The sequence below is a fragment of the Zootoca vivipara genome, chromosome 1 (genome assembly GCF_963506605.1).
Source record: "Zootoca vivipara chromosome 1, rZooViv1.1, whole genome shotgun sequence".
Classification (NCBI taxonomy): domain Eukaryota; kingdom Metazoa; phylum Chordata; class Lepidosauria; order Squamata; family Lacertidae; genus Zootoca; species Zootoca vivipara.
The window spans coordinates 34,920,131-34,945,356 of NC_083276.1; the positions used below are offsets into that span (position 1 = coordinate 34,920,131).

Genomic DNA, 25,226 nt, shown 5'->3' on the forward strand with positions numbered 1-25,226 from the left:
AAGGAAGACTGTTCGACTTCCGAAACATTCGACAACCAAGGTGCAATGGGCGGTCGGCAATTTCAGTTGAGAAACATGCCTCGGAGGCCATTCAGCTTCCGAGGCGTGCCCGAAAATGGAAGCATTCACTTCTGGGTTTTCGGCATTTGGGTTCTGATCATTCAGCTTCTGAGACACTTGAAAACTGAGGTTCCACTGTATTAGGAAGATCTTTCTGATGGTAAGAGCTGTTCAACATTAGAACGGATTCTATCAGAAGGTGGTGGACTCTCCTTTATTGGAAGTTTCTAAGCAGAGGTTGAGTGGCCATCTGTCAAGGATGCTTTAGTTGTGATTCCTGCATTAAAAATTTTCTCTGATGTTTATTTTCCTTTTGTCTTTTTCCTTTTATTTTCCTTTGCTCCCATCGCCCTCTCTTTCTCTTTCCTCTTTTCTTGGTTCTTTCCTTTCCTTTTTTCTTCTTTTCACATTCTTTTCCTTCTTTCTTTTTTCAGTGGATATATTTAGGGCCTTTGTTAAGCTCCAGGGTTTGTGTACTCATGGGTGGGAGAAAGGGTAATGTCCTTCCAGGGTGAGAGGCTAGGAGGAGAAAGGAAGGATGCTGGGTGAGAGCTGGGAGGGGCTGCTACCTTCTGTTGGAAGTGAGGGCTGAGAATTGTCTTTAGGAGAGGACTTCAGACTCTTGTTTTTATTTTTTTGTAATTGTTATCTTATTGTATTGTGAAAATAATAATGATAATAATAATAGTGGCTGAAGGTGTGAGGAAATTCCATGATGTGAATGGATTTTTTTCTTGTGCACCTTTAAATCCAAACCAATGAATACTTTACGGTTCATTTTCATAAATGTTTCATAAAACTTTAAAAGTAGATACAAATGATACTATATGAAAAGGGTGTGTTAATTATGTTTCAGAGTATAATGTTTTCTGCCAGAATATAATGTTGCATTTGACAAGGCTGCACTTCATTTATTTGCATTTGGGAACTCTTTTACCCCAGAGTTTTTTCTGTGCCTTTAAAGTGAGGGATAGAGCACGGGTTTAGGGATATCATATGCAGGATAACCACAATAGATCCAGATTTTACTGTTACATTTTGTATATGAGGCAAGTGTGCAAACCTGTTCCTTCTTTGTCAACTATATTAATAATGCAAAATCTTAGACAAGCTGATTAATCTCGCAGAGGGTTTTGAAAGAACATTTATGTTGACTGTAGAATTTGAATTACTGGAATTTATTGCAGATAAGGTGTGTGTGTGTGTGTGTTTCAAATTGTTTGGTTTATTTTTAGTGCTGTTACTGGCATCCTATTATTATTATGTTTATGGAAGACAATCTTTCTCGGCTACGAGTGATCACCGAAGAAGAAGAAGAAGAAGATTACCGGTATTATTATGTTTAAAAACTCCCAACACCTGGCAGATTAGTAACATCAGTTGAAATTTGTCAGACTAATTGACTATTAAATCATTTTACTTTTTCACAAAACAGGAATTTCTATTAGGTCACATATAACTTAAGTCCATTGAGCTCAGTGGGTCTGTTCTGAGGATGACTAATATTGGATCTTACTCATTGTTTATTTGTTTGTTTATTACGGGAGTTTTAAAAACAAATCTTAGACTATATGCCTTGAAAACAACTGGCAGGAATATACATTCAGTAATGATATATGTGAACAAGAGACTTGAATTGAAAATTATAATTTGACTTTTATGTTTTCAGGCTCGGATCGCATTTTTGCAAGGTGAAAGAAAAGGTCAAGAAAACTTGAAGAAAGATTTAGTAAGAAGAATAAAAATGTTAGAATATGCATTAAAACAAGAAAGGTATGTGTACCATTTCTCTAATCTGAGAAATTTATTGGATATTTTAAAATATACATTTCCTGTAAGGAAATTGGCCACAGGTTGTTGTTGTTTAGTCGTTTAGTCGTGTCCGACTCTTCGTGACCCCATGGACCATAGCACGCCAGGCACTCCTGTCTTGCACTGCCTCCCGCAGTTTGGCCACAGGTTAGAAAATATATTGACTAAAAGAAAAAAGGGGGGGGGAAGCAACCCACTTAATGTTTACATGTCAAAATCTCATTTCTGAGTTGGATCTGCCCAAAATAAACTCTCCTGTTATTTGAAGTGCATTGACAACGTAGTTCAACATTGAAACTCACATCAGCAATGTCTGCCATCAGTTTTTTGTTGCAAATGCTGGGATTGTTTCTGAATTCTACTAGCAATAGAGCATCAACTTGGAGTTGTCATTTTGGTGTCCATACCGCTAGTGTTGGAACTGTGCACCATTGGAAGCTAAAACTGGTGCAGAATGCCGTCTTTAAGTCTGCACTATTTTCTTAGGGAGACCTTCAGAGATAGCCACCTTATTGTGCAGTGGATTGCTGCTTGCACAACAGGGCTTCTTTTCTGTTAACATTCAGATCACATTTTGGGGGGCATGTTGGGTGCTGCAGAGGAAAGGAGGAAGAGGAAGTCCCATTCTGCAAGTGAAAATCTGCCCGTGCAACACTGGCTGCCACTTTTATGTGTGTGTGTTTTTGTATGCAATGTAAAGTATTTATTTTAACTTACCAAGACTTGATTAATGGAAATTAATCCATGGGCTTTTTCTGTCTTATAATAATTCTTACTGTAACGTGTTGTCACAGGTGTGATAAATAAATGAGCCTTATAGGATGAACAATGTCAGATTATGAGTATACTTGGACACTGTATTTAAAATCCCACAGATGTGACATTCCATTTTTTCCAGATATGTGGAAAGACTTCCTTTTTCCTATAACAGCAGTACTGTGAATGCTTCCAGTTTAAGAATTTTGCTGCAGTAGTGATCATGACAATTGCAAAACAGTGTCTAATGACTGAACAGAAGCAGTAAGATCTCTGAAAAGTTGTAATTTAAAGGAGATGGAAAAGACATTTTGTTACAATTTGGGAAAGTATCATTTTCTGACTTAATAGGAAAGTTGCAAGCTTGTACAAGAAGCATGCCTGCTTGAGACTTACAGGAATAATAGGAGTTTATAGAAATGAAAATTTTAAAAATGCAAGAGAGCCAAGCCTTCATGGGTACAGTGCTTCAATGCAGCATAGTTGTGCAAGCAGAAAATTGTTAGACCAGGCACCCCCAAACTGCGGCCCTTCAGATGTTTTGGCCTACAACTCCCATGATCCCTAGCTAACAGGACCAGTGGTCGGGGAAGATGGGAACTGGAGGGTCAAAGTTTGGGGATGCCTGGGTTAGACAGACCATCAGTTAAGAATTCTATACTTACACTATGAAAGGCAGGAAGTCATTGGGTTCAAACAATGCCCTGTTTAAAGGTAAAGGTAAAGGTACCCCTGACCGTAAGGTCCAGTTGCGGACAACTCTAGGGTTGTAGTGCTCATCTCACTTTACTGGCTGAGGGAGCCGGCGTTTTGTCCGCAGACAGCTTCTAGGTCATGTGGCCAGCATGACTAAGCTGCTTCTGGCGAACCAGAGCAGCGCACGGAAACATCATTTACCTTCCTGCCAGAGCAGTAGCTATTTATCTGCTTGCATTTTGACGTGCTTTCGAACTGCTAGGTTGGCAGGAGCAGGGACCGAGCAACAGGAGCTCATCCCATCGCGGGGATTCGAACCGCCAACCTTCTGATCAGCAAACCCTAGGCTCTGTGGTTTAGATCACAGTGCCACCCGCATCCCTATATACTTAACCATCTTCAAACACAGCATTTAAAATAGAAACAAAATGGATGGGTAGCTGTAGCTCAACTGCAAGGTTCAGAAAAAGGGAAGTAAATGATCAAGGAAGTTAGGGCAGGTACCCTGTGAGGAAAGGTTGCAGCATGGGGAACTTTTTAGTGTAGGAAAGCTGAGTAAGAGGTGACTTGATAGAAGTTCACAAAATTATGCAAGGCATAGAGAAAGTGGATAGAGAAAAAATTCTCTCCTTGTTCCACTCAACCTTGTGCATATCCATTGAAACTAAATGTTGATAGATTCAGGAAAAAAGTACTTCTTCATGTAACACATAGATAAACTACAGAAGGTGGAAGATAAGCCTATCAAGCGTTACTGGTCGTGATGGCCATTGGAGGCAGTATGCTTCTGAATACCAGTTGCTAGAAACAGCAGGAGTGGAGAGGTCTTTTGTGCTCAGGTCCTGCTTGTAGATTTCCACAGGCACCTGTGGTTGGTCACTGTGACAACTGGATGCTGGACTAGATGGGCCACTGAGAGTAGATTTTCCCTTGGCATTTCAGTGTCTGACATCTGCTTAGTCATTTAATGATTACAATTTCCTGTTTGTTTCAGGAAGTGGGCGACTCTTTTGGTACTCCCACCTTTTTCACTAGGTCATTACATGAAATAAAATTTTGGAGACTGTATGCAGAGTCATGTATGTCTGTTTTACAGTTAGAGAAATGAGGTAAAACTATTTTTCCATTGTACATTTGCGGTTCTTATTTTTTTACAGAACACCAACTGCCAGAAATAGCTGCTATGGATATGTACTTAACAGGAATATTAATTTGTAGTATGTTGTATCTGAAGCAGCAGTCATACTCTATTGCCCTCCTCCCTTCTGCCCCCTGGAAGTATTCTCCTGAGAGTGGAGGCCATTCGTGAGAGATTTCCCCTGACATATAGAAGAAGCTTTATGGGGCTGCAGAGAGAAGAAGGGGACAAGGATTCCCCTTGCATGTGTGTCTTTGTGAGCATTGCTTTTAGATGCAATGCAGTGGGAAATCACAGAGGGAATTAATTTTCATTGCTGATCAATATGTTTATGTTTAACTTTTTAAGGGCAAAATATCATAAACTAAAATATGGCACAGAACTGAACCAAGGTGACTTGAAAATGCCAACTTTTGAATCAGGTAACAATCTATTTGCAACTGTTGGATTTAGTTTAAATTATTCTCTTGCCCATTTCTCTTATATAAAGAGAAATCCCTTCCCAACTGTGTAAGCAGTATCTTTGTACAGTTCCAAGTGAATTTATTTCTATGCTAGTTTTTATTGTATGGCTTTGTCTTTATGCTGATTGATTAATTTTCAGTATGATTTATAAATATGATTATAAATCAGAGATAGATCTCAGTATCCGGGCTGAATGATGGTGCGTGTGGAAATGCTCCTTCAGATGGCCCTAATAGTATGATATACAGATATTTGAAAAAATAGGAAAGCAGAGATTCCGAGAAACAAAGGTGTGTGTGTGTGTGTGTGTGTGTGTGTACAAATTCACAAATGATATTCTGCTAAAAGTATAAAGTCCTCAAGAACAATTGAAGAAAATCTGGGCAAGGTAAAAAGGAACATGTCCATAAAGCAACTTGTTAGTTTTTGGAAAAGTGGAGTCTTATATGGAGTAAGAGCAAAATTTCATTGGCTGTTACTATCTCAAGGTTTAAGTGCATCCCCATGATAAACAAACGTTCACATGGAAAGTTGGCATAGCAGGAGTATATGCATATCAGAAGCTGTAGAGTAGTCTTCCAAATATGTTTGCTTTCCCATGCATTTTTAACTGGGGAGCATTCAAACATGTAACCCTTATGTGCAGTCAGAAGCGATAAAAAAACATATCAACTAAAAATAGAATTAGTTTTTCTGTCACTGTTTCATTTTTTACTTTGCAACCAAATGGCTCTTAAAGAAAGAAAGAAAAACAACAACCACAAACTAAACCAGATCCTTAATGGAGCAGAATCTTCATCAAAATGAAATTGACAGGACATAGAATAAGTAAAGTCTACTATTCTGTGTGTCGCATTCTGTACAAGACCTGCAGTGAAAGTGTTACTAAAGTGTTATTTTGCATTTCAGAAGAAACCAAAGATACAGAGGTTCCTACAGTACCTCATAATAGTCAGCTAACCTGGAAGCAAGGCAGACAGTTATTAAGACAGTAAGTGTTACCATTTGCATACTTTTCATATATTTGTATATACTGTATTATTTTTATTTTGAGATTGTCTTATGATCGCTTACGGTAGCCTATACACATAGAAGCAATTATTTTAAAATATGTCTTTCTTACGGGGAAGTGTTGCATGGGAAGCAACACTTGGAAGTGCAAATCAGTAGCGCCTAGGGGCATCAGTAATTTGTTTTTAAAAACCCAAAACAATTCAGTAATAACATTGATACCATAAATCCTTGTAAAACACATCTTATTTAGATATATGGGAGTTTGTGTATGTATGCAAAGATAATGCTTTCACTCTTATTCATTAGGTATCTTCAGGAAGTAGGTTACACAGATACAATATTGGATGTACGGTCACAGAGGGTGAGGTCTTTACTTGGGCTTTCCAGTTCAGAACCAAACGGCTCAGTAGAGACAAAAAATTTGGAACAGATTCTTAATGGTGGAGAATCAAAACAAAAGGGACAGGACAATAAAAGGTAGGCAATGCAATGTTATTTATTCATTTAAAACATTTATATCCTGTCCTTTGTCTGAAGCAGATGTCTACAGTACAGTGTACCTAAAAACTGACATTCTTTTTATCTAGGAGAATCTACTGCATTAGAAAATGATAATCGCAATATGTATGAATGCAAGATGTGTTTCTTCACTTAGAGGGTGCTTCTATTTTCAAGGGAGAAGCATTCTGGGCCTTCATTACATGTGAATTGCTGCTTGCTTTCCTCAGGTGATCTTTGGTCTGGTTTGGAGATACTAAAAGCAACCATCCTGCTTTTGCTGTCTTCTAGACCTGACACTTTTTACCACTTCCTTCAAACTGTGGCACAGACAATCTGCTACAGACTGAGAAAAAAGCAACATACTGACCTGCCTTCCTAGAGAATAAAAAAGTGGAAGGAGGTGAGGCAGTAATTCAAAAATACCTGTTCTGTGTGCCAAATCCTCGGAGGAAAAATTTGAAAAATTAACTAGAAATCTTTGAAATCCCACATTCCTTGTTGTCTTTGTGCATATCAATGAGATTTTTAAAGGGTTTTCTTGACCATAGAATATTTTAATTCAGAAAGGAGCCATAGCTGTTTACCAACATTGAAAATATTTTTCTCTTGTAGGAACCCTGGTGATGTTCTTGAAACATTTAATTTCTTGGAAAATGCAGATGATAGTGATGAGGAAGAAGAGAGTGACATGATAGAAGATATTGCAGATGGAAAAGAAAAACACCGGATAAATAAAAAACACAAAGTAAAAAAAAGTCTTCGTTTTATTGTTTTGTTGTTCAACCCAACAGCACAGATAGGGTCATCTTATTACCACTGTCAGTACACAGCTAGTAATCCAACAGATTTTGGAATAAAGTTATTTGAACCTACTTGAAGAGTTTTAAGACTGTAACTTCTGCAATGCTTCCCTGAACTGAGGTAAAGCAGGCTGAAAATAACTGCCTGGAATAGGTACATAATGTATTGAAATGTCGAACATATAATGCTCCCTTATATCTGTTCAGATGGTTGAAAGTCAATATGGCATGGTGATTGAGTACTGAACTAGGATTGGAAAGACCCTGGTTTTAATCCCCACTCAGCTATGAGGTTCACTGGGTGGCCTACAGTAATCTCTGTTTTCGTCTAATCTCCTTTACAGTGCTGTGAAGATATATACTAGGGTGGGGGAGATGACAGTGTGCACTATCTTGAACTTTGAGGAAAGCGGGTGATATAAATGAACTAAGTAAACTTTTTTGTGTGTGTGCACATCACAGTAACCCATAGTTCAGTGCTACATGCACAAGCTACAGTGAGCCTTGCTTTTAGATCCACAAAGGCCGCATACAGTGACTTTTCCCAGTGTTTCACATATTTGTAGATGAAATAGTCAAGCACTAGACAATGATCAATAGTAGAGTGACCAGGTGTAAAGCCGGCTTGTTCAATCTCTAATAAGTCATTGTGGTCCACCCATTCACACAATTTTAGGCCCAGGTGTTTTGTATATAATTTGCAGATCACGTTCAAGAGACTCATTGGTCTATAATTAGATGGATCAGAGGGGTTACCCTTTCTAAATATAGGAACAAATATGGCCAACCCCCAATCTTTAGGAATTTGGGCTGAGGCATCTATATACGCAAACAGATTTGTGAGGACCGGAGCCCACCAATTTATTTGTGATTTTATAATTTCCGCAACAATGAAATCACTTCCTGGAGCTTTACCAGATTTCATTTGTAATATTAGAGAAGAGACTTCAGACTCAGAAATTGGGGGCCACAATGGAGAGTTATCCAAAAAGATAGCAAACGACGCAGGGTGCTCGTGATCCCTAAGCAACGCACTATAGTGCTCTTCCCATACATCTGCAGGGATTGTTATAGGCGTATTGTACGCTTTGGTTTGGTTAGAGATAATCTTCCAGAAATTAAGACTTGCACAGGATGGCAGACTTTCCAATGGAATTCCAGTTCAAAAAGGGGTCAGACAAGGATGTTTACTGGCTCCATTTTTATTTAACATCTATGTTAATTCCTTAATCACATGTTTGCATGTTTGCACACCCATCTGTGTTTTCCAGTGGCAGAAAAGTTCCAATTTTAATTGGAAACACAATTGGAATACGAAGGGAAATGCCATAGATCAAACTAAGAACTTCCAATATTTAGACATCACCACCTCTTACAATGCCAAATTCTCAGTACATTTGACCGCATCAGCCACCTTAGCAGAAAGAAGTGCTAACGCCATTCTTAGACTATGGAAGTGGAGTGTGCCTTGCCCTCCCCTCATGTGGCTGACAGGAGAAGTTTGAAAGCTTATGCATCTGCTTTTACGTGGTTTCCTGTTTTGCCCAGTCTAGCAACTCTGATTTACACTAGTTATGGTGAGCTTCAACAAGCCAGATTTAAAACAGAGATTTGAAGTTGTCTTGCTTGAAATTAGCCTTCATCACAGTTTGTTGCACCAGACAACACAGCAGTTAAAGGAAAGTAAAAACAGTAGCTTATGAACGCCTTCTAAGTGGGGAGAGGAGAGTGTCTGGTTCCCCATGCTCATGCACATTTGCAGCACTGTCCAATCCACTGGTAGGGAATCAAAAACTGATTAAATGAAGAAAAAATTGAGTGAGGGGTTAATAATATGGAGGCATCAATAGTAAAAAGGGTTCTCTACTACAATCACAAACCTGTGTTTTCAGATAGTGTGTCTCCTTATTGGCACTGAAACAATTCTTTGCAGATTTTAACTTCATATACATAGCTGTAGAGTAACAGCACAATTTAATCTTCCATATTTATTATTTTATTTGTATATTGCCCATCATCTGACCTTCACATAGTGGTTCACAACCCAAAATACATAACACAAACAAACAAACAAAACCTTTCTACAAACACACATAATGGATAAAGTGCATTTGATGCATTGTACTTTATTTTAGACAAAATGAAACTTGTATTCAGAAGTACACCAAATGGCAGTCTTGGGGGAGAACCTAAAAAACATAGTTTCTCAAGGCATATTGTCCCTAAAACTGATTATGTCACAATCTACTTTAGATTGGAAATGAAGGGCTAGCGGCTGACCTAACAGATGATCCAGACACAGAAGAAGCCTTGAAAGAGTTTGATTTCTTGGTAACTGCAGAAGATGGAGAGGGAGCCGGAGAGGCAAGGAGTTCAGGAGATGGGACAGAATGGGGTAAGAAATGTAAAGAAACAATCACATAAAACTAATTAACTGTGTGCGCACATATGCATCAAAACCAAAAACTGAATTATTTGTGGTATTCAGATGGTATAGAAAAGGAAAGAAAAAAGAATGAATGGTAGATTTCATACTCTTTAATTACAAAAGTCTAAATCTATTCAGATTTAAGTTTGACCTCTGTTTCTGCTTGTATTCCATTTCCTTGTGTGCTCTTATTTCTTAGAATTTTAGCCTAAGTTATCCTATAGCTTCCATTCTTTCCTTGCTTAAGCAGATAATAAATTTTCCAATCATTTGGGTGGTTTTTTAAATAAGTGATTTGTTTTTTGTTTTAAGAATCTACATCACTATTTTATTTGTTTAAGATAAACTAATACTTGAAGCAGATGGTGCATTTACTGTTGACAAGACCGGCAGCTTAGTATTCTAAATTGGTTATCTTTTCCCAGAATATATAATGAATTTTAAAATAATGTAATAATATAAATAGTAAAAAGACATGCTTACATGGAAGTTCCATTGAAATCAGTAGGATCAAGGTGCCTGTGGTTACAAACAATGTATCATAAGTGAGAACACTGTAGATGCATTGTGTAATTTAAAGTAAGCTATTTGTTGCAAAGACAGCACTTATTTATGTGCTTTTATTCCCTAATTTGCAAATAGTAAAATTTATTTCCTGAATTCAATTCACTTGCCCCAATTCAGAGAACTCCACATATAACAAAAGGCTACAAAAGTGTTTGCAGTCTGTTCTACACTTATTTGGAAGTGTAGAGCTGAACGTCTTTTTAATCTGTTAACAATGTAGGCTTGTGCTGCTCAAAACACCCAGGATGTTAAATGTAAGGGTCTTTCCCCACTTTCTACTGTCCTAGAAATTGAGTTATGAGCATGCTAAAATGTTTCTGTACATTGATTAATTTATCTGGATTTGTGTGGCAAACTTGGCTTTATAACATAAAACTTCTCTTTTTGAACTAGCGGTATTAATATTTGTATTGAGCTGTAGCGCTTCAATCAAGAGTTCAGAATGCTGAGATAGAAAGATCAAACACTAATTTGATCCACCATTTATATAAAAAGTTAGGCCACTGTTTAGATGTTTGTCTAAAAGTCATGGAACAAGTCTTATGCCAAGATGCTTGGCTGACTCCAGACTTCATGCTGGCGGGAGCATCCCACTGGGATTGTAAACTGCAGAGCCATACTTATTTAGGTGGCAAAAAGTAGTGATCCAGTTCAGTCTGCTTGATATTTCATAATGCCATATCTTCACGATCATTGTCCAGATTCCTGTATCTTTTAGATTTTCCTATCACACTGATAGGCAACTGTTCCCATTTTTGAGCAATACTGTCTTAATGAGCACTCACTCTTCCCAGCTGTGTAATGGTTTTCACGTTGACCTCTGGCCCTTGGCTGAGAACCTCAGAATGGGAAGCCTTATGCCCAATCCTCCAGCTAAGCTGCAGGTTTACATACATCTATGTGTGGGCAGCAGAGGAGACAGACACTGAAAAGCTCAGCAGTCCCAGCCATGCCCTTCCTGCAGTCAACAGAGTTTGGTGCAAGGGGTGCTCCTGTCAGCAGGTGGGAGGTTCTCTGCTTTGTCTGCAGCTCTTTGTGCCACTTCTGACACTGCTCCAGAGGCTTGGGGGACCCTCCAGAGCTGTGTAGGAAGGTGGCACTGGGGGCTGCAGAGGTTGGGGGAAATCAGCAGAGTCAGGCAGGTAAGCAGCTTTCCCCCATTGTATCAAAAGCAATCTATGAGCATAAGGAGCCCTTTCCGTGTATGGAAGGTGAAGCTTGGCTCCAAATATTAGCAATGCCATTTGAAACACAAAGATAAAATTTCCTGTTGGGTTTGCTGATTTTTCTTTTAAGTGGGGTTTCTGCCACATCTGTTACTTGTGCCTGTTTCGGCACATATATTGTGATTTATTTATTTATTTATTTTTGATAATGAGGGTTCAAGTACCACTTGGGCAGCAATCTACCTTTTCTCCTAGTATTGTCTGTCTCCCACCCCCCGGGTGGGGAACCATACTTGTGCTCAGTGAAATTCTCCTGGTGGATGAAAGGAGCTAGTCACAACTGGGTTAATGTTTCCAGCTGGCCTAGACAGGAAGCTCTTCAAGTAATTTGCTTGTACTCCTCATCTCTTCTAGGGTTCAGTTTAGTTTCCTATCCGACTCAGGACAGAAGTTGATTTTTCTCATCTTGCCTATCCATAACAAATTTAAACTACATCCCCCCTATTTTTCACAGCTCCTCTGTTTTTAGCTCCTTTATTTTTCCAGCTCCTTCTTTAAAAAAGTTTTTTTCCCCTTGAGACTTGGCTTTACCTCCCACTGCATGCCTCCCCATCTGTTGTTATTCTTTGGACTCTGTTTGGATACTTGTTTGGAGGGAACAAGGATTGGCCCTGGTTTAGAGTTTTTTATAGTGCCTGGATCCTCCAAACCACTTATTCTTGTTGTAAAGATCATATTCAGTAGTTTTCTAAAGCATCTTTCAAGGTTGGGACAAAAAATGAAAGTGAGGTGAATGAAATGAAATGAAAGTCTCCTGCAAGAGAGGAGGAGCAGCACATGCAAATTACATGAAGAGTTTCCTATCTAGCTTTATTGGAGGCATTTGCCCAGCGGTGGCTGGCTCTCTTTATCTTCCCAAGAAGTGACCTTCATGACAAACAGAATTTGTAATAAAGAAAATGGATAGTTGATTTTCACACATTTCTCCTTCCCCATTCAATCCCCTGAAAAGGTGTTGCTGGGAGCTGCAGGGGGAATCTGTTCTCCCTTTCTCCTGTGGGGAGTCTCTGTTGAATCCCACACCCCTCTACCATATCTCACGTAGTTCAGGAGAGTTCTCTGATTCTCAGGAGAGGCTTTTTTGGAAACTGCGGGGAACGAAGGTCTCCTACTGCCAGACCCTTTATTTAAGAGCATCTTAAGATCAAAGCCATTGAATGTGTTGCCACTTCAGATTGTTTTCTTGATGCCCACATAAATCCGCACATAGGGAGTTACCGGTAATCCTTTATTTTTTAAAAAATTGAGCAAAATCTAATGAAATTGACTCTTTCCTAATTCATGCCGGGTGGGAAGAACTCGTTGAATTAAGTAGAGCTGCTTCTTCATCACTAGAACGTAGGCTTTACAAATCAGATAAATTTGATCAGTTAACTAGAATTGTATCGTTATTAGTATAAAAGCATAGGAATCTGTCAGACCAACAATCCATCTAGCACAATTTTGTCTATAATTAATGTCAACAGCTCTTTGGGGTTTCAGGCAGGAAGTATTTTACAGCCTGTGCGGCAGGTGCTGGGGACTGAATCTGTGACCCTCTGCATGTGACGCAGATGTTCTGCCACTGAGCTGTGACGCTTTCCCATTCCATTGGTAGTACTCAGTGTACTCAGCACCAGAAACGGTTTAGTCATGCTGGCCACATGACCCGGAAAGCTGTCTGCAAACAAATGCTGGCTCTCTCTGCCTGAAAGGAGATGAGCACTGCACCCCATAGTCAAATTTAACAGGACTTAACCATCCAGGGGTCCTTTACCTTTATGTTTACTTACCTACTCAGTGTAAGGAACAAAGGGGAGAGAAAAGTGAATAAATTTGTTTCAGCATCCACCCTGTGCCTTTCACATTGCTGTCTTGGTGAAGTCCTAGCACCTTTCCCAAATAATCCTGTGGCAGCAAGAAAAGTCTTGTATATTGCAAAATGATTCATTTCATTCAGTTAGCATGTGATCTCAGTCCATGCTTGCTTCCTTGTCTGCCAACAGGTATTGGTTGTTGTAATAGACTTTATTCAGCAGATACTTGAATAGTACCGTATGTTTGCCACCAATTGGAATTGCTTATTGGGAATCCATTCCTTAGGTGTTTCTAGTGGCAGCTTTTGTGCTCTTTTAATGAGATTTTATCCCATGCTCAGGCAACTATAAAAATGCAGTCTTCCTTCAGTGAGCCATGGTTAAGCCCAGTGTGTAAACATCATTCCTACAGTCAGGTGGGGATCATCATAATTTAATTTAATTTAATGGTCGATTTCTAGTTAAGAGGAAGCAACATTAAAGTGTCCCTCTGAACACCTGTTATTAAATATAGCATTTAAATTGATGTTCTGATCCTAAATAACTTACTCACTTGAAGCAGAAATATTATCATAACATTTGGTTAAAACTTTTGAGACTATTCAGATCACACTTCTTGTTTTGATGTGGACCCCTCTAATTTTACATCACCAGCTATCTGCTCCTTCATAAGTAGCTGGATATAGCGCCAAATGATAGTGGGTAGTGGCTCTTTTTTGTTTGTTTGAACCCAGCCAGGTTCTATCTTGCAGAATCTCCTAGTTCCCTAGTCAGCTTCTTCCCACAGTAAGATAGTCGGAGAAGGAAGTGCACACCTACTCTTAAACTTATAATGTGTATTATCCTTGAAGTGTGAACTATCTTGAAAACAGGAATAGAGACTGAATAAAACAAAAAAGTACTTCATTGTGTAGGAAAGAAATGAGGTACTTAGGCTTGCTTGCCTACACAATATTAATAGGAATGCTGGCTGGGAACTTCTAAGTTGCAACCTAATCCTTTATATACTTAGCAAGGAGCAGGAGTAAGGCAGTGAGGAGGAGCCACAGCTGCACACCTGGCTTTCCAGCAGCAGAGAGCTTGGAGCTGTGTGGTTGCAGTAGGGCTGCAGTGCCTCTAAACTCCACTGATCTGCCCACTTTGCATTGACTTCACTTGCCTCTTCGAGGAGACCAGCTGTGTGGTGCCACCACTCCTCACTGACTGCTCCTGGAAGTAAGTACTGTTGAGTTCAATAGGGATTAGTTCCAAGTAAGTAGAGCACAAGCATTAATGTTACAAAAATCCACCTTGGATCATGATTTACTGGTACGTTAAACTATTTATATTTCATATGCTCAGAACATACCTATCTGCGACCTTGCTGTAGAATGGAAGTGAGCTCTCTTTCCTTACATGCTTTCTGAACTAAGTGTGCCTATGCTAATTCTTTTAAGATAACACCATACCCAAACTTATTTCATACAGACTCAGTGTCTTCAGTGGAAGTTCTATGCAATGTGTTTTATAATCTGGGTATAAATGCTTGAATGTTCATTACTTAAATTATAAAAGTAGACAAGCCTATTCTTCCATCACTTTATTTTTTTCCAGAATTTGTCATGACTGGTTGAGTTGCAGCATACATTGAACTGGTGTACTTTTTTAATTAGAAAAAGGAAAAAGGAAACTATGAATTTCGTTAATGTTTTTAATAACTTGAAACAGAAGAAAACTTTCCCTTTATGATGATTTAGATGTCTTTTAGCACTACTAGATCTTATTGCATGTAGAGCAAGACCGGAGGAGAAATGCATGGTAGTTTTCATGAACAAAATGGTGCTGACACTTAATTCAGTTGCACATTCATGAGTTGTATTGCATGGAAAATATTGATTTGCTTATTTAAGTCTGGCTGAATAATTTGTTAATATTGTCTTACTAAAGATGCAGTAATTTCATACATTAGCATTAATCCTTTAATTTTTTTCATATCAGTGAATGCAAAGAAGTTTTTCTTCTTTACTGTTAACAAATTATAATGTGTGAGGAATATTTATTTTTACCAAAAGGGAAGCACTTTGCAAAATAGTAACAAACTGCACCTTTATAATACTGAAATGTAACTGAATAACATTTTGTATTGATGATTAACCTATAACACTCACAGACAGCTTGCATTGCCAACTGCTGATTATTTTTGTTTCAATAATATGCTGCATGTAGACAAAGATGACCTGTCCCCAACTGCTGAGGTTTGGGATGTAGACCAGGGACTAATAAGTAAACTGAAGGAACAGTACAAGAAGGAACGAAAGGGGAAGAAAGGGGTAAAGAGTAAGTGCAGATTCTGAATTTTGACAGGTTTTTTTTTAAAAAAAATGTGTTCTGTTTTTACTGCTCCATTTTAACACTTTGCTATTTGGGGGGCAACCAACTTTAACTTTCCAACAGATAAATATGCAAATCAGAACCATCTCAAATGAAATTTAAATATGCTAACCTGGTGAGGGGAGCAGGAGGTGGACCAGTTGCTTAAGCATTGCTTAGGAACAATTTGGAAAGATAATGAGAACTTGAAACCTGATACAAATTAATAGTATTGTGTCTTCCTTTGTCTGTTTGCCAAAGTTAGTAGAGTTGTTTTTTTAAGGACTTTGAGGAAACAAGAGAGCTTTCTGTCTGTGAAAAGTATTTCTAACAACAGTCTGCAGATTTTGGCTTGGCTTACTAATTAAGGACTAGTACTAGGACTTGGGAGGAGCCATATCTCATTGCACTTCACACTGCTACTGCTAAAATATCACATGAAGTGAAGTGGGAATCAAACCGTCCCGCAAATCCTTGTGCTTGCAGAGGGCTTGGAGGGACATTATCTTTTCTACCAGTTTGTGCTGACTTTGAAGAATGAAAGTAGCAAAAGGGAACCTGAAGAAGGGGCTGAGCTTTGCCTGTGGCTTTGCCAACAGCACGAAGAGTCTCGTGCTGCTTCTGCAAAAGCCACCCAGAAGTAAGAGTTTTATCCTTTCTCTGCTGTTCATGGAGAACTCTGGGAAAAGGATAGTTGTCAGTGCAGAAGGAGCTGTTCCTATTGATGATCAAGCAAGTCTGTTTGAGTAGCCCTGGCAGCTAATGTTGTAGCTTAATTTTCACCATGTTGAGTGTGAGACTGATAAGTTCAGCATCTTCTTCTTCCCTCAGACACTACTGGGATGACAAGAGTCTGCAGCAGTCATGTGTTTTTTAATCTGAGAATCTCAGTGATTCTCAAACTGGGCAGTGGTGGAATACACAATAAGAACTTGAAACGGGGAAAGGATGACAAGAGTCTGCAGCAGTCATGTGTTTTTTAATCTGAGAATCTCAGTGATTCTCAAACTGGGCAGTGGTGGAATACACAATAAGAACTTGAAACGGGGAAAGGATCCTGCAGCATAGATGCTTCCCTCCCAGGAGCAATTATTTAGCACTGTAATCACCAAACCTGCTGTGATAACCATAGAAGCTGCAGAAAGGCAAGGAGCAGATCGGAGCTTCTAGCCACATCAACTGCTATCTTCTTGCCAACTAGTTTGAGATGACCTATTCTAGTTCTCATTCTGGCAGTGTTGGATTACAGTACTTCACCAGTCCACAGATTCTTAAACACATCAGTTTCCAAGATTTCTGTTCATTCATATTCTGCAGCAATAGTTTGGAGCACTTGGAACATAGCCAGGGTTTTTAAGCCAGGGTTTGAGAAATGCTGCCCAGCCAGATAATGTTTGTGAGGAAATGTTGGTCAGGATAGACTTAAGGCAGAAGAAGCAGAAATGTAAAATATATACAGGGGGCAAATCCAACACTGTGTGAACTGTCTTCCTCGCCCCTTGCCCCCAAATCTGCTACAGAATGCTCACCAACCTTCTGAAACAGATTTTTGAGGTTGCACGGAGGTCTGTAGGGGGGGGGGGAGGTGGAGAGAGAAAGGTGAAAGCAAATATCTCTTTTGCTCACACATTAGATATAACCATCAGTCTGTAGATTTGATATTGTAGCCCAGTCATACCGGTAATTGTGTACTCAGAAGTTAAACCCATCAGTGAGATTTTCTTCTACAAATGCATGCATAGGAATGCTGTTATCAAAACATATCTTTTGTACTTTTTTGGCAAAATATTGGTGCTAGATTGGCTTTGTATGCAAACATTTAACACTATAAATAGATTTGTGCATGCATTTTTTTTTCATTTTTAAAAAAAGTGTTGCATGTTCTCTGCATTATATGCTTAATCCAATACTAAATACTTTATTCTGAATGGGTCTTTCTTGCCTCCTCAGGAAATGCCCCATGCCCATTATATAACTCCATCCTGTGCTGACCAATACAGAGACGTCTGTTGTAAAGTTATTACGGAGCTGCAATATATGTTTGGAGACAGACTCCGCTTCCACGTCAAACTATTTTGCAGCATATATATTTAAAGTATATAGGATAAAATGTTGGACTAATGAACCGTTTTTGCAGTAAGGTGTCTTATTTCCTCACAAACATTAATGAAATGGTGTACATGTTGCAAATCCGCAGAAAGCCAAAAAATGTAGAGAGGTTCAGAACAGCTGGATATTTCGGGCACAGCTGTTTTCATTGGTGCTAGGGAATCAGTGTCCTCTGCTTGTAATATTCCCAGGTGATGCTGCTACTAAAATAACTTCAAGCTTTTCAACAGAAAAAAAAATCAATAGGATGCATCTGATTTATTAAAGAAAAATGTCTTTATATAAAAATGCATATCCTTCCTTTTCCCAACAGAACCAAGGCAGCCAATACCACAAAGAATGCAACTGTACTAGAACAGTAATACAAAAATGGTTCTTCACATTTTGATTTGATCTCTACATAACAAATAGTTGGAACTTCCAGTGACTGCCTCTGAAAATGTTAATAGGTAGAAGATAGCATGATGATATGTCAGTTTTATATTGATTTAAATGTGACAAGTACAGGGTTTGCTCTTGGGTTTCACCAATTGGGTAACCTGACTTGTAAAATATGTTCATTCACACCCCTATTCTTGCTAGTGTTGTTTACAGTACACTCCTGGAATTCAGAGAACATTCAGATGTACCACATTTCCCAAGTAAAGATTACACCACTTCATAACACAGGGCTTCAGGTCTCATTTAAGAATCATAGCAACTATAGAGTTGCTGTCATGGAACACAATAATCTCTGTTTCTACCCATATCCCATATCATCTCTTTGTTCAGACAGAATTACTGGGCAAAGTGAGACCCACTTCAAATCCTTAGAAACTAGCTTATCTGAACTTATCTGAAGAAGTGTGCATGCACACGAAAGCTCATACCAATGACAAACTTAGTTGGTCTCTAAGGTGCTACTGGAAGGATTATATATATATATATATATTTCCCCGACTGTGTCAGACCAACAGGGCTACCTACCTGTAATTAGAAACTAGCATTTAGGGTATGATTGACCACCCCCTGATTCTACCTACTCTGTAAAGTTCCTTTCCCTGGTTTGCCAGCATTCTTGCATTCTTTTTCTTGAGACAGTTGGCAACTGCCATAAGACTAGGCTGTGTGTTCTATTTACAACACAGGCTTATGATTACTCAAGGTCCTGGTTTTAAAATGATTAGCACTTTAGAGTTCATAGTCTGCAGCTCTCCTCTGGTTCATCTCACTGTTCAGATATGCTTGCAGGTGTCTCTCAACTCCTTGTCACAAGAGCAACTGTGTCCTTCCAAGTTTGTGCTGTCCATCATTTTTTCTCAGTATAGAAGTGGAAAAACCATATCTTGTATAGTTTCAGAAAAGTGCAAAGATGATAAAAGTTTCAATATTAGATAAAACCATTAAAAGCTTGGTGAGGGTGACCCATGTTCTTTCTAAATGAAAGGGCTGTTCATAATTTTGGTCTAGTAACTAAAAGCTGGTTTGTCTTTTGTCATTTAAACATACTGCCAGTGGGAGGAGGCATGGACACGGGGTAAAAGTGAAAACTAGTGCAAAGAGGGACCACAAAATAGAAGTGAGTAGTAGTGTCATCAGAAATGGGGTTGGGAAGGTGAAAAGCAACTTAGCAGTTGCATGGAGTGGGAAGGGGAATGTAGTGAGTTAATGTGCGGGGAATGGAAGGGGTGTTGGCAACTCGAGTATGTACATATATAGCACTTTTTGAGTGTCAGTAAAAAATGGCATAGTCTTTTATTTTGCTTTGTGTAGAATAACTCCATCTTTTGTAATATAAGGACATTGTGTTTTATTTAGTGGTAAAACTTGGATCAGTAGGGATCTTGAAGTGAAAAGAGTAATTTTAGAATGTATTGGGAAAGGTCATCTGGGCTCCTGTAATGAAGGAATTGTGGTTATTTGGCTAAGAAGAAGAGCTGGTAGTTCTGTTGGCCAAAAACAGACTGAGGAGACTCCACCTCCTATCTCTCTGACTTTCAATCTATGATTATGCTTTATTATTTATGAAAGTTTATTTGGATATTCTGCATTCATTTTAGTTTAAAGCACTTTATAGGCCAGAGTATTAAATTTGAAGTCAACCTTCCAGATACAAGAATTATTTTATACTACTAAAATTTATTACAACTGTGATAGATGAATATTTTTTAATTGCCCAATTACTTATTTAAAAACACAAAAGGGGAAAGTTAACAGTTTGTTGCCTCCCAGCCACCTATTCACCTGTACTTTTGTCCCTTCTTTTGGTAAGCAAAGTTTGTGCTTTCTTGGTGATGCTAGCTTTTAATATAAATACTGGATTTTTTTTGTCAATATATATATAATTAATATGCATTTGTTCAAGGATTACATTCTTAGGGAATTCAAACATTCAAGCTTCTCTTTTATCTTAAGCACAGCAAATAGCAATTACACAAAGAACAAGTTGGAATCCCTTTTTTTTTTTAAAAAAGAGATCTTTATTCATTTTCCAACACAACATCATGTATCTATAAATATACTCCATCATGTGTCTTATAACGAGATTACATTCAAACAGTAATATTGATTAGCAAACTGGGCATGTAAATGGCTGTCAGGTCAAGCGGTGGCAATCAAATGAACCTTTGCTGCTGACATTAATTTACAGGGGTCAACAGGACTAAACTGCACGACATGATAGCTGATCTGGGCGATGATGAGCTACCCCACATCCCTTCAGGAGTCATTAATCAATCTAGGTCACCCTCTTCTAGAATGACTGATCATGAAGGTGCAAGAGCAGAGGAAGGTACAACAAATTCACCTACTTATTTTATTTTTAGGAGGTTTTCTTTTAAAACCACACTTGTATAGCCCCTCCAAACCAGGACTAACATTTAGATGCCATTGTTGCTGGGCAACATGGCTTTGCCAAAGAATGCCACTTCAGTCCTTTAGCTTTTTTGTCTTGTATAACAGAAATCAATACCCAGATTTTGTATGTTTACTTGATTATAAAGCTTAATAATATAACAGTGGTGAGTAGCAAATATTAAGCAACAATAAGGTAAATTGGTAAATGATACCCTTCTCTGAAGTTTTATTAATTCTACTTTGTTGAGAATATTTTTTTTTTAAAAAAACTGTCCTCATCCAAACATATTCCACCAGTGTTGAGTGGAATTTATTTGTGCTTTGCTCACCATCTGAAATAAAATGCTGTTGCCTCAGCATTTTAGCATTGGTAATCAAAGTATGTGTGGTGATGTTTTCAAAATTTCAACATTAGTCCCAGATTTGCTCCTAAAATATTCCCTGAAACAAAGGAAATCCTATCTTAAGGACAGTTCTATCTTAAATATAAAAAATGAGGTTTTCCTTGATATTCTGTGTTGGCCATGCAGAACCCTTAGTATGTGGTGTTTGAACAACGTTTGTGCTTATGCACTGTTACTGTTAGTTGTCCTGGACTCTTTAGTATTGACAGCAAAAGTACCATGCGCAGTCTTGTGCAAATGATACACCATGGGAATCAGTTCTCTCTAAAGATGCACAGAACTACCTGGAAGCAACTCGCCAGCCTGATCCTTTAAAAAAATAAAAGAAATTAGGAAATAAACCATTGGAAGGAGGTAGTCATTTTAATGTAGTGCAGCTGGATGGATCAGTTTATATACATAGATGGACTGGATGAGTGACTTCATTCTCTCACTAGAGTGCAGCATTCCTGCATTTTATGTTGGAATTTTATTCTTTTGGCAAGCTGCATAATGTGGAAAATAGCATGTTGTTTTGAGCTTTGCCTTCCTTTCCCACTGCTAGTTGTATAGTCTATTAACAGCAACAGTAGATTTTTAAAGTCTTGTTTTCTTTTTACTGTATACTGCATGTGTCTGATTCTCCTGGTTATTTTGTTCATTTACTTCTGCTAGAACTTCAGTACCAGGAAAATACAAACTTGACAAAATTTAGGAAATGCAAGAGACTTCCTAATATTGTAGAAAGTCAATGTATTCATTCTAAAAATAATTAATTATTAAATCGCTTGGTCTAAATAACAATTGTGTATGCTTTGAAGACTGATTCCTTCAGATTTGGAAGTAGAGAAAAGTCTGTAGGATAGGTAGCCTGGTGATGTCTGCTTTTGAAAGTAAAGATACAAAGAAAACTAAAATTGAAAATGTGACATGGAATGTTATGCTGGTCCAAAAGCAGCTTAAATTCTCTTAAAAGAAAACAATTTTCTGAAATTGTAAATACATTTGAAAGAGCCACTTCACTGATTTTGAGTAAACTATTGAAAAATAAAGTAGGAATTAGTGAGGAAATCTGGTGGAATGCTGTTCCACTTGAAAACGGCTTTTGCTTGGGGAGTGATTGTCTCTGATTTTCCCTTTCCCTTTCAGCCCCCCACGGCCACCTTCCTATTCTTGAGGGTCCCCCAACCCTCTGGAACAGATTTTTTTGGGGGGTGCAGGAGGCTGAAGTAGGAAGGAACAACTGGAGAAAATTCTTATCCCCTTCTCTTAATATAGCATGTGTTGGATTTAAAGCCATTTCACTTCTACTGAATTTCACCCTAGGGTTAAATGAGTAAATGCCTCTTAAGATGAAGATGAAAATCTCTTAATAATCAAGTACAAACACTGTACATTTGCCCTATTAAAACTAAACAAAACTAAACATGATTTAAAAAATATATATTCCGTGAGGCAGTAGTTTGGTAATTCTGTACATGCCTTCTGAAGAAGTAAGTCCATTGAGTTCAGTGGGACTTACTCACAGGGATTACATTGTTTACAGAATTGCAGCTATTTTATATTTTCAGTGAAAGGTTATTTGAGGGGGAAAGGCACAAATTTCATTTTGAACAACAGTGCATAATGGCATGTTTGAAAAGGTAAGTGAATATTAAACGAAACTGAAACAGTTCTGATGCGATATTTATCTCTTGCTTATTCATGGTCATTAGTAATAAAAAAACACAGATCAGTAAAATTAATCAAAAGGGGAATCAATGTGTGGAAAGGGAAACAAAAAATTACAGCATTATTATAGTTACAGATGTTAGTGACTACAAATATGTAAGAAGGGATTTATTAGTAGATACTATGTTTTATTGAAGAAATTTAACATATAAATGTAAATGTGCCAATACAAAATATCCTTCTTTTGGGGAATTGTTGAGCTTTAATTCTTCGTTCTTATTAAAATCTTACCAATTCTTTATCTTCAGATCTTAATAAATATTTTTTGTCTCTTGTAGCTGAGCCAATTACGTTTCCATCTGGAGGGGGCAAGTCATTTATTATGGGTTCAGATGACGTTTTGTTAAGTGTTCTGGGCCTTGGGGACCTTGCAGACTTGACTGTAGCTAATGATGCAGATTACAGTTATGATGTAAGTACAACTTTATTTTAAAATAGATCTAACAGTAGTACATTCTTAGAATGTTCCACATAATGTAGGTCTACAGCTATGCACCATGCATATTATTTCATAATCTCCACAATAAAATGTATTAATGACACACACCAGATGAGATTCTTGTAAAATCAACAAGAAACTTACTGTAGTTGGCATTTAGCTATAATATCTTTGTGATATTTACATTGTTTCAAGTGCATCCCGAAAAGGTTTTTATAATCAGAATCCTTAAAAAGTTAGCGAGACACATGCATAGAGTGAGATGATATGAAAGAAAGATGACTCAGGTATGATGTATTGTGTTGTAATAAAGATAGGAATTAGGGGAGGAGAATTAAGAAGGGATATGGAAGCTTGTCTTCTTTAACCATCAGAAATCCTCTCGGGTAGCTTGTGTTTACTAAAACTTCAGGAGGCTGTCATGAATCCTCAACATTTTCTATACAAGCAGCAGATTTTTTAAAAAACCTGCTTTCAAAATGAAAAAAAATGTTATCGGTATCCTTATAAAAATGCAAGAGTTGGTACTGAAGGTCATTCCACAGCATTGCAGTGCAATCCTAGCAGAAGAGATTTCTTGATAACATTTCTTGAACTTATGCTTCAATTTGTGTTCTGTGATACATGTGGCAATGAAGAGTCCACAGCAGACAAGCTTTTAGCCACGTGCCTCTCTTACTTAGATGTTAACAATATGCATTCTCTCTTTAGCTGCCAGCCAACAAAGATGCCTTTCGGAAAACATGGAATCCTAAGTATACGCTACGCAGCCACTTCGATGGAGTGCGGGCATTAGCTTTTCATCCTGTAGAGCCTGTGCTGGTTACGGCCTCTGAGGACCATACCCTAAAACTTTGGAACTTGCAAAAGACAGTTCCTGCCAAAAAGCAAGTATACATTTAGATACCGTCGAGAGAAATTGCTGGAAGTTTCACATTGGGGGAGATCAATTATGCTGACCTCTTTATTTCTGACACCTTTCTAACAGGAGTGCCTCTTTAGATGTGGAACCTATCTACACATTTAGAGCCCATATGTAAGTATCTCCATGTTCTCATATATACATTCCACAGATAGACCACTGCCGGTACACCTAGAACAAACTATGCTTAGCACTCAGGGTTTGTCTGGGGCGAGGTGCTGGTTGGGTCACTGCTGCTTCCTGGGAGATAGGGGGGGGCAAGTTTGGTTTGGGGCAGATGCACCAACAAGAGCACCAGATTGACTTTGCCAAGGTGCTTGTGCTGACAGCCACCTTAGCCCCGCCCCCGTCTCCCAGTAAGTAGCAGTGATACAACCAACCAGAGATCTGTTGAGTGATGCCATCGCACCATGCTGTTCACTACTGGTTATGGTTATGAAGTGTTAAAAGAAAAGTTGAGGTGACAAGATAATGTAAGATGTGTTTGTTCCCTTGTTTCTGATAAATGGAGTATTGTTTATGTTATGTAATGGGACTAAATAAGGAGATGTTGTATAGTAAGAGTGGAAGCAGCTTTTTGTGTATGCTGGTAACTTGCTCTTCTCTCTCATAGCTGTAACTTCTCAAATGAGTTTGTTAAATTACTAACCATACTTACTTTAAGTTCTTAGCTGTTCCTAAGTTCTTAATTTAGTTGAGTTTCTGTTTTCCTAAATGAGTGCCTTATGTGTCCTTAGTATCTATTCTGTTAATAGTTCCAATTGTACTACTAATAGGATTTTTCCTCTCAAATCTTTCATATTTCAATGCTGATTCTTAGCTTTTGTACTGTTTAACAAAATTGTAAGGTTACCAGCAAGTAGGTATGTTTAAAAGCGTAATTTTGATATTCTACCCAATCTTTGATATTTACGTAATTTTGATGTTCTACCCAATCTTATATTTAAAACAATAAAGCAAAATTGACTTTGGAATTTAATGTACTGCTTTTGTGTTTTAAAACAGTGGACCTGTATTATCATTGGCAGTTAGTTCCAATGGAGAGCAGTGTTTTAGTGGTGGAATAGATGCAACTATACAATGGTGGAACATGCCTAGCCCAAATGTGGATCCTTATGATACATATGGTAAGCATTATTGAAATATGTCATGATGTAGTTTAATCCACTTAGGTTGTTGCTGCAGTGATCCAACTGTGA

The 25,226-nt window shown here is 38.2% G+C and overlaps 1 protein-coding gene across 3 annotated transcripts in view; it reads left to right on the forward strand.

Annotated features, from left to right (window-relative positions):
* The window catches only part of STRN3 (striatin 3), a 44,961-nt gene that overhangs the window by 13,975 nt on the left and 5,760 nt on the right, over nt 1-25,226 (forward strand). Inside the window, exons 2-13 of one of the 3 annotated variants that reach the window (XM_035110062.2) lie at nt 1,730-1,833; nt 4,811-4,884; nt 5,837-5,918; nt 6,248-6,418; nt 7,055-7,187; nt 9,496-9,637; nt 15,465-15,575; nt 20,347-20,487; nt 22,945-23,078; nt 23,817-23,992; nt 24,094-24,141; nt 25,033-25,154. In XM_035110062.2, the coding sequence (XP_034965953.1) occupies nt 1,730-1,833; nt 4,811-4,884; nt 5,837-5,918; nt 6,248-6,418; nt 7,055-7,187; nt 9,496-9,637; nt 15,465-15,575; nt 20,347-20,487; nt 22,945-23,078; nt 23,817-23,992; nt 24,094-24,141; nt 25,033-25,154 (1,438 nt within the window). The remainder of the gene's footprint in view (nt 1-1,729; nt 1,834-4,810; nt 4,885-5,836; nt 5,919-6,247; nt 6,419-7,054; nt 7,188-9,495; nt 9,638-15,464; nt 15,576-20,346; nt 20,488-22,944; nt 23,079-23,816; nt 23,993-24,093; nt 24,142-25,032; nt 25,155-25,226) is intronic. The other 2 variants (XM_035110071.2, XM_035110079.2) reach the window with 2 other exon arrangements.